Here is a 9266-nt window from a genome sequence, read left to right as displayed (position 1 = left end):
TATAATAATATAATAATATAATAATATAATAATATAATAATATAATATAATATAATAATATAATATAATAATATAATATAATAATATAATATAATAATATAATATAATAATAATTTGCATTATATAATCGAAGAATATTTGCAGAGTAAAATAAATGGTACCGTTACGAAGATTTGATTTCGCATAAATATCCGCAGTCTGATAATAACATTTAACACGTTGCTATAAAAAATAAACACTTTTTCTTGTTTTGTTGACAGCGATGGGGAATGGAGCACGGAAGCCTGCGACAGATTCTCAGAACTGACTTCGTTGGCTCAGTGGAAACCTCTTATTGGTAAAGTTAGAGGGTACAAAGAACGGGCTGTTGGCTGTGGGAAATCTCAACGCGAGGGCACGCCGATTCCTTGCATCGATATTTACGACAGAAACGATAATAAGGTATGCGCGACATTTGTCAAGATACACCTTATCCTATTTGTTAGGATACGATTCAAATTTAAATGCGATTTCCCCTTCTGTGCACAGTACTGTACAAGCTGTTCAAAAACAAGCATTCAATATCTATATGGTGTATAGAGCACACTGTACCGAATAAAAAAGCTTTAGTAAACATGGATACAAAGGTCGACCGTTTCTGAGATATAAACATTTTTGTTTGCTAGTATCATGGTGTATAGAGCACACTGTACCGAATAAAAAAGCTTTAGTAAACATGGATACAAAGGTCGACCGTTTCTGAGATATAAACATTTTTGTTTGCTAGTATCATGAGAGAGCACTTAAACACGGTGTTCGGTCAAAATGTGGATTGGACGTGGTGGACCAGTTGCATGGCCTCCTCGATATCCCTATTTAAATCCTCTGGACTTCTTTTTATGGGGATATTTAAAAAGCCAAGTGTATTCCACGCCGATAAATGACTTAGATTCTAAGTCTTAGAAGAACTACGTAAGACTCTGTAAGAAGAAGATGCCAAGCGTCTACAGAAATGACCGATGGACACGTGGAGAATCTTCTATAAATATCGAAAACACGGTATATAAGTCAATCATGATACTAGCAAACAAAAATGTTTGTATCTCAGAAACGGTTACACCATACACCACTATACACCATATAAATATTGAATGCTTTTTTCTTGAACACCCTGTACATTTTTATTCATAACAAGATGGTACTTATTTAAAGAAAAAAAAATTGACTTGCTATCATAGGACCTGAATTTTGTAAAAACATTTTTAAAAGAAACTCCCTCTGTATTCATTCCGAATTCTTTTTCAGGATATCAATATCCGCAAGGAGTTAATATTGGAAGGCCACGGAGAGCCAGAAGAAGCGTCTTCGTCGGCTGCTTCCTCCACGTTGTCACTGTCCATGCGCAGCCACGAAGCAACGAGTACTTCAAGAGCTGCGTCCGTCTCTCCGCTGGCTAAACGAGTTGTAAGCGTGGAATCGTCGATGCAGAATCAAAGCTGGAACGATTACGAGTCCAGCCCGTGGGACTTCACCGCCGAATCACCTCAAGAAACGACGAACACATCTATCACGGACTTCGACACTCATGCCGAAGTAGAAGTGGTAGATTTGAGAACACCGCGAGTGAGTACACCGAGTACGCTCCTATAATTCAAAGGTGGAAGTCGTATTAGGAAGCCAAATAGCAAATGCTTTTCATGATTTTTTTGTTGCAGAGAGAAATTTTCTTGATACCTTTTAACTTTGAGAATAGCTCTGGCATGATTTCAAGTACATTTGGTAATTTTTTCAGTTAATTTCACTTAACTGAATTCATGCTAGCCTAATCGTCCTGTCCTCGTCTCTCCTGCAATCGCCAGATACGTAGCGACCGTGTTATCAGTTTCGGTTATCGTTTTCTTCCAGAAACCCGATGATCGGATCGTGGAAATCGATCTGACGACACCGGCGAAGGTCGAGACGAGTCGTTTCATCGACACCGAGAAGAGAGCGCATCGCGACGGCGACTCCCTGAAGAACGGAAGCAGCAGCAGCAGCAGCAGCAACAACCAGCGCAACGGATTCCGTGATCCCGGCCTGAAAGTAAACAAGTCCTCGCTAATCGCGCCCGCTGGATACGAGAGCGATATCTCCGCCGATTCCGACGACTTCGAGCTGGGGTAAAGCCACCACCTTCAACCATTCTTATTCTTATTTTTGTATTTCCCGTTCACATCCGTACCGCTGCACCGCCGTTCGAAAGCATTCGCGTCCGCAACTAGAAGAAACTTGAGTACAGCTCAATATTTATGTATTGCCCGATATTTATATTTAAAAATGAAATTTTGTCCTCTTTTGTAACGTCTTGGGTTTTCCAAACAAATCTTATTAGTTGTTCTAACACGAGACTTCATTCAAACAAATAGAACACCTCGAAACATCAAGTAACCAGCATTTGTAATATTAACAGACTTCGCAAGTGATTTTGTTCGAAAGCCATATTTTCAATTCCATGTATCATAGTTCTTTCCGTATATGTAGTATGTAAAAGTGATAGTCGTCTTCCTATGACGAAGGAAATACGATAGCAACTCGAAAGTTGCTAGTCAAAATAATTAGAGCCTGTTTTGTGTGATGAATCGAAATACTAAAAATTAAGAAAAAAAGAAAAAAGAACCTGTGTATTAAACGTCGTAGAATTTGTATCGAATGTTTAGTTTAAAAGTGTTGGTCTGATTCGAATAGATTCTCTAATTATTTCGAGCAACGTGTCCAAATAAATGGCGTACACTATTGTCCTATTAAGGGAATGGTATTCCCGTAATGGTAAAAATCATTCGTTTGTATGCTCGATTTTACGTTAGTGGTAATCTCATCCGCATTAGAGAACAGTATACAGAACCTGTATAGTAGAACCTCGATTATCTGAACTAGCAGAAAGAAAACAGAGATAACTTATGATATATATGAGCATCGTCAGCATAACATTGAGAATTTTATAATTACAGATGAAATAGCAAAAGTACCAGTAACACTATAAGCAAATAAATAACGTGAACAACGACTTTCTTACAAAATTATTTATTCCCTATCATTTTTTGCTGCTAGATTCCACCAATCTTCTTGAACATATTTAAGTTTATAACGATTACATTTCCTTACATGCTTGGAATTCATTAACATTTTTAATAAAGATTTTTAATAGAGCAATCCTCCAGAGATTCAAACATGTATCAATTGAAACATGTTTTCGTAATGCAAACATGTTCAACTATTTTTCTGTCTAAAAGACAAAATGTAAAATGATAGGAATACTATAACATAGTGTAATGGAAGCATCATAATCTAACGTGCCATAATAGAAATATTTATTTTCAATTCCTGTAGACGTCGTCTTCCTAATATGTTGTCATTATATTGTTTTACTATTGTTATTAATTATATTAAATCTATATAGTCTTCTTCGTGACACTTTACCTATTAATAGATTTTCACGCTAAAAGATACTTTGATAACATTTTGCGTTCCCATCATCGCATGAATTATTAAATATGCTACATAAATATTACTAAAGACACGGTTCTAATAGATCAAACAAATATCGAATAACACTGATATTATCAAAATAAAAAATATTGTTGAATTTAATTTAATCCATTAATGTTAAAAGAGGATTGCTTTAGTAAAAAAATAACAACTCCACAAAAGAATAATGATAGCAGGTTGTTCGGATAATGGAGGTACTACTGTGTTGAACCGTATCGGAATAGATTAAGAACAAATATGGCTCGAATTACGTCAAACCTCGAAACACGTGTATCCTTCCATGTAGTCGCGTAACGCTACTCTAGAGTCATGCATTATTTCCATCAGAACACTTAGGCTCGCTAATGCTCAACATTAAAAGGAACGTGCCTTAAATCGCTTTACACCTAATCACTACCATTTAAGCAGTGTTTGAGAAAGGAACGCAAGTATTAAGGTGTATGTAGTAACGAATAATGTAGATGTATATTTTTGTTAAAAAAAAAAAAAAAAAAAAAAAAATGCGAAGCTCGTTTGTAATTGCTCAACGAAGAGAAACGTTTATGTTACCCGATAGAGAGAGAAAGAGAAAAAGAGAGAGAGAAGAAGATAAGAGTTTATTTTATAACAGATCATAGAGATTTATCGTTGCTTATTTATTTTTTATATTTTTATTTTCGGGTTGCTTAATTAGCGATGGCGATTACTTTGTTTTTATTTTATATAGGCGTGTACAGTTGTGAAACTATACAATTATCCAAACCATGCATCGTAACAAATTGTGCAATTATAAAGTATACAATGATTTTTTCTAATTTACATTACGATTTTATTGCATACTTATTTGATATTATTGCAGACGTTTAAACGGAGATGGGTAAATTTTTACTTGAAAATAAAATTTTCACGTGAGAAATAGGGGTTGAAGATATTGTATTTTTATATTTTTTATTTAATTTTTCTATTATTTATTACTTTTTCCATTTTCTTATTTTTCTAAAATTCTTTTTGGTTATCACAGTTGATATCGAGGTATATTGCCCGTAAATCGTGTATTATTATTATCTCTTGATTGATAATTCGAAATTCTTATTTCGATAAGAACTTTAACCATCTCTGCTTTCGAAACCTATTTATGAAGCAATTACGACTCGCGTGAAAACCCCAAGCCTGAAAGGGTCGAGTCCAATCGATAAACGAAGAATTGTACAAAAATATAAATAAGATTTCTGCGAATAAATTGATCGCTCTCTCGAATACTCTGCTCTCGCTAACGTTAATCATCGGTCAAATACCAATACCAAATGACAAAGTATCGTTTTTAATTTTCAGACAAAAATTTATCAAAAAACGCATTTGTCAGACAAAATTCAGGAATTTCATGTTCAAGATTTAAGTATGTATTTTAATCCAATACAAAGTGGAATTCTACAATACGGTATCAAACTTAATATATACATTTTATTGTCAAGATTTAAAATTTCCAGCAAAAATCGTCCTGTAGTTAAAGGATTAATTGAAATACATGGTGACTCAAAAATGTTGGAGGTCCTTGGAGGAGCGGATTCGAGGGGTGATTTGAAACAACTTTTTCCTTAGCAAAAATGTTGTCCGAGGCTTCGTTAAGGAGATATTAAGAGAAAACCTCGACCAATCAGAGCGCGAGTATCAAGGTGAAGCATAAGCTACACGCTAGACAGTAGCGCTCCTCGACCAATCAGAGCGCGAGTATACCGGTGGAGCGGTAGCGTAGCCTACGCGCTAGGCGCCCGACCAATTAGAAGCGCGGCCACCTAGCGCGTAGCGTACGCTACTGCGAGCGCTCCACCGGAATACTCGCGCTCTGATTGGCCGGCCGCCTAGCGCGTAGCCTACGCTACCGCTACCGCTCCACCGGTATACTCGTGCTGTGATTGGTCGGCCGCCTAGCGCGTAGCCTTCGCTCCCGCGTAAACGCGCGCTCTGATTGGTCACCGTTTTCTATTAATATCTCCTTAACGAAGCCTCGGACAACATTTTCGCTAAGGAAAAAGTTACTTCAAATCACCCCCCGAACCACTTCCCACCTCCCCTTTTCAAGGACCTCCAACATTTCTGGAACACCCTCTATACACCGTATCAGTCCCATCGCTAACTAACGGATCCCTAAATCGTCGTTTCCTTTCACTGGATCCCGCTTTCTCGGATTATGGCATCACGACGCAAGGCGTACTTTTTTTCGGAGCTTCTTGTCGATCGGTAAAAGTCGGAAACGAACGGACGACCACGAAAAACCGAGGCCAAAGTTCTACCGGAGGAGATGGAAAACGAAGAAACGATATTGGAAGTTGCTGCGCTGGAACGGTACGTAACGACACTTGCTCATCCGACGAACAACGGTATTATCAATTTTCTGTAAGTGGACGCGGTTGTTGGTCGACGAGCATGATTCAGAAACTAATCGTAGTAATTTTGTATCGGGTAAATTTCCGTGGAATCAAGTTTAAACGACGATGGATTCGTTCGCGATAAACGAGAGATCCGAGTTGTATTCGTAATGGTATGCTTCCGAAACCAGCGAAAGTACTTTGACGATTTCCTGTACTCGCGTTATCACTTCTTAGACGAAGAAAAAGAAGACAACACCCCAAGCTATTTTTGCTTGTTGCGGTCGTGCCAGCATCTCGAGACCGCAATTGGTCTGGTATAGGGTAAATACCGAGTAAAGAAGTACCGAGAGTAATTGCTGTCGCGGTGCTCGGTGATCGGGAAAGACGAGAAAGCTGCGGCCAAGCGAAACCGTATAAAACGTTCCGAACACGGCCATCTCTCATCAGTTCGACGAATATCTAAACTACCGACGACAACCAGCAAATCGACGATGAATAATTTGGTAAATTTCGCTTTTTCTCATCTAATTCGAATAATTTTTCGCTTCGCATTCTTTTCTAATTCTTTTCTAAAATGAACGCTAATTGTTGAAACGAACGAAATGGTAATGATAACAATGTGAAAATATTTGCATACGCGGTACACGCGCTATTGTTATCTGAACGCGACGAACGACTTCAGGGAACAAAGAAATCTACTCGTCGCTTTCGCAACAAACAAATGGGAACGCGATCTAATTGGTCCCATTAGCCGAACAGCTAATCACCGGATGAGGCAGTTCGCGTTACGTCGATGATATCGCGCACTTAAATTGCAAATACCAGTCAATTGGCCCGTCGTAAAATAACTAATAACCGACAAAACACGACCGATCGGCTTAACCACCGGCACGATGTCATCGAGGACGTCATCTCCTGCATTTGACGCTGCGACAATTGTGTTTCATATATTACCAGCTCTAGAGGTTCTTAAAGTCGTCATAGATTTCTGTAATACTTGTTGCGCGAACAGGATACATTTATTTTTACGGGATGATTACTTGGGAATTAAAAGTTACGAGCATTACTTTTGCTTTTCACTTTTATATAAATTATCCCTTTGCAGTCGAGAGGTAACTCTCGGTTTTCTTTACGTTTACTTTCTTTGGAACCAGAGGTGGGCAAAACCCTAGGCTTCGAATAAATCTGAAATTTCCCGATGTGTTTGTCTCGTTTCTTTAACTGGAAAATGTTCAAAAGAGGAAACGAGACAAACACATCGGCAAACTTCAGATTTATTCGAAACCTAGGGTTTTGCCCATCACTGTTTGGAACTCGAAGTGTCGATAAAATGATTGTCGTTGAGGCTAAGGTAACCTGATTCTCAAATCTCAAATTAGAGATCTCATTTTCGAAGCGAATCTAAGATTAGCATTCGTGACAATAGAATGCTAAGAAAGCATCTCGAGTTACTGATAGATATTGATAGATATCAGAAAAAAAGGCCTCGAGTGCAAAGGGTTATTACTTAGCAAGTCTCTCGATGAATATACGAGTGTAGCCTGCGCATGCGCACTGTTTCCAGCGCCGGTGGTCTCTATCCTTCTCGCACACTATATCTTTCTCTTGCGCACAGCACCGGTAGATGGCGCCACCGGCGCGAAATTTAAATTCTGCACCTACTAATCACCGAAAATTATTTATAACTCTTTAATTTCAAGCGAAATCATATCGATACCAGTTCTTGAATGTTGCTAATGATCTATACTATCTTCCACGAGTACCAAGGTCCGTTATTCATATGCAAAAAGTGAATAGAAAATAGAATAAACCGAATTATTTAGTTTCACTTTCCTTTACGTTCCCTCCCGATTCCGTAACAATATTTTGAAAGTTTTAATCTAGAATACACTCTTAAATCCCCGATTATGGTATTTCAGAGTGCAGCATTGATTCTGTTGTGCGGCGTGTACGGTGCTTTGGGGGGTCGTCGTTACCTAGCCATACCCGTGGACGGGATCGACGTGATCGAGCTGAGCCCGATCGCGCCGGCTGTGACCAGATACACGCGACAAATCGACGCTCACGTACCTGTAGCGGTTCCTAGCGTTCACCAAGACGATCCGGAGAACCCACGCTCGGAGAGATCGATCTCACCGATTCTGGATTACGTGGATTTCGGGGGCTACACGGCCGGCAACGGAGGTTTCAGCTGGTACGCCGATTATCCGGCACATCACTGACCATCATTAGGGAAACAGTGGACATCGCGATCGATCCAGATCGATCCTTCTGGAGGACTGTTCTATGGCCAATGAACAACGAACACTTGGAATAAATGGAAATGTTGGTCGTGAGAGGGATAAACAGCTGGGAAATTTACAAATTTAGCCATGAATTCCAAAACTGCGTAAGTTCGCTAATTGACGCGAGAGATGATTTGTATTTGAGGTTAGTTAAATTTATTTACCAATCGAGACGAGAAAATCATCGAGGTGTTTCTCAGTGATTAGATTGCGGATGTTAATACAATTTGTGTCGCTTTGGAATTCGTGGCTACAATATACAGGGTGTCCCAAAAATGTTGGAAGTCGTTGAAAGGGGTGGTTCGGGAGGTGATTTGAAACATCTTTTTCCTTAGCGGAAATGTTATTGGAAATGGATGGTTAGCGGAAATGTTAGGCTTCGTTAAGGAGATATTAACGAAAAACAATAAACAAGCGTTTATTTCGAGTAATAATAGTTTTTATTTCTCGGTATATCATCGATACCCATCGTTACAATACAATAAATAGCGAGAGAACGATAGTGCGTCTCTTTACGGTAATATCTATTAGTTTTAGGTACAACGATAACAATCTCGTCGAGCCGAGCATCCATTCCAATCCGACACGCAATTAATTTAACGAGCCGGCGAATCATCGCCGATCACGAATCACGAATCTATAAGTACCTAAATCGCAGCCATCTCGAATCGGTGGAAACGATAGGATCGATCAAACACGTTCGTTATTATCCTCGTCACGCTCTACCCTTCCGATTCACACGATCGCCACACTCGTTCTTTTCGCGTTTCTCGAAATTCGAGAAAAACTTTTCCAACCGCGCGTCAACAAACAGCGAATCCTTTTCCAACGCAATTAATGCTAATGTTATTCTCGTTAACGATAAACTACACTGCGGATGTTTGTGCGCTTATGGCGAGTGAATGGGGAAATGTACAGGGTGTCCCAAAAATGTTGCAACACCTTGAAAGGGGTGGTTCAGGAGGTGATTTGAAACAACTTTCTCCTTAGCGAAAATGTTGTCCGAGGTTTGGTTAAGGAGATATTAAGCGAAAACCCCGACCAATCAGAGCGCGAGTATGCCGGTTGAGCGTAGGCTACGCGCTAGGCGACCGCGCTCATTCGCTACCGCGGCGGCTGCAACGGTACA

The 9266-nt window shown here is 39.3% G+C and overlaps 2 protein-coding genes across 3 annotated transcripts in view; both read left to right on the top strand.

Moving 5' to 3' along the window:
* The window catches only part of LOC128872868 (tudor and KH domain-containing protein homolog), a 14732-nt gene extending 11710 nt beyond the window's left edge, over positions 1-3022 (top strand). For both annotated transcript variants that reach the window (XM_054115987.1, XM_054115986.1), the window contains exons 6-8: positions 261-441; positions 1285-1602; positions 1885-3022. In XM_054115987.1, coding sequence (XP_053971962.1) covers positions 261-441; positions 1285-1602; positions 1885-2142 — 757 coding nt within the window. In that variant the 3' untranslated portion in view covers positions 2143-3022. The remainder of the gene's footprint in view (positions 1-260; positions 442-1284; positions 1603-1884) is intronic.
* Positions 3023-5686: 2664 nt separating this feature from the next.
* Positions 5687-8478, top strand: LOC128872870 (uncharacterized). Its single transcript, XM_054115992.1, has 3 exons — positions 5687-5826; positions 6087-6355; positions 7772-8478. Exons 2-3 carry the CDS (start codon positions 6344-6346, stop codon positions 8072-8074), a joined length of 315 nt encoding a protein of 104 aa, XP_053971967.1. The 5' UTR covers positions 5687-5826; positions 6087-6343; the 3' UTR covers positions 8075-8478.
* The last annotated feature ends 788 nt before the right edge of the window (positions 8479-9266 follow it).

This window comes from Hylaeus volcanicus, chromosome 2 (assembly GCF_026283585.1).
Source record: "Hylaeus volcanicus isolate JK05 chromosome 2, UHH_iyHylVolc1.0_haploid, whole genome shotgun sequence".
NCBI classification, from domain to species: domain Eukaryota; kingdom Metazoa; phylum Arthropoda; class Insecta; order Hymenoptera; family Colletidae; genus Hylaeus; species Hylaeus volcanicus.
Note: the sequence above shows the minus strand (reverse complement) of the source record. Positions and strands in the feature narration are given on the sequence as shown.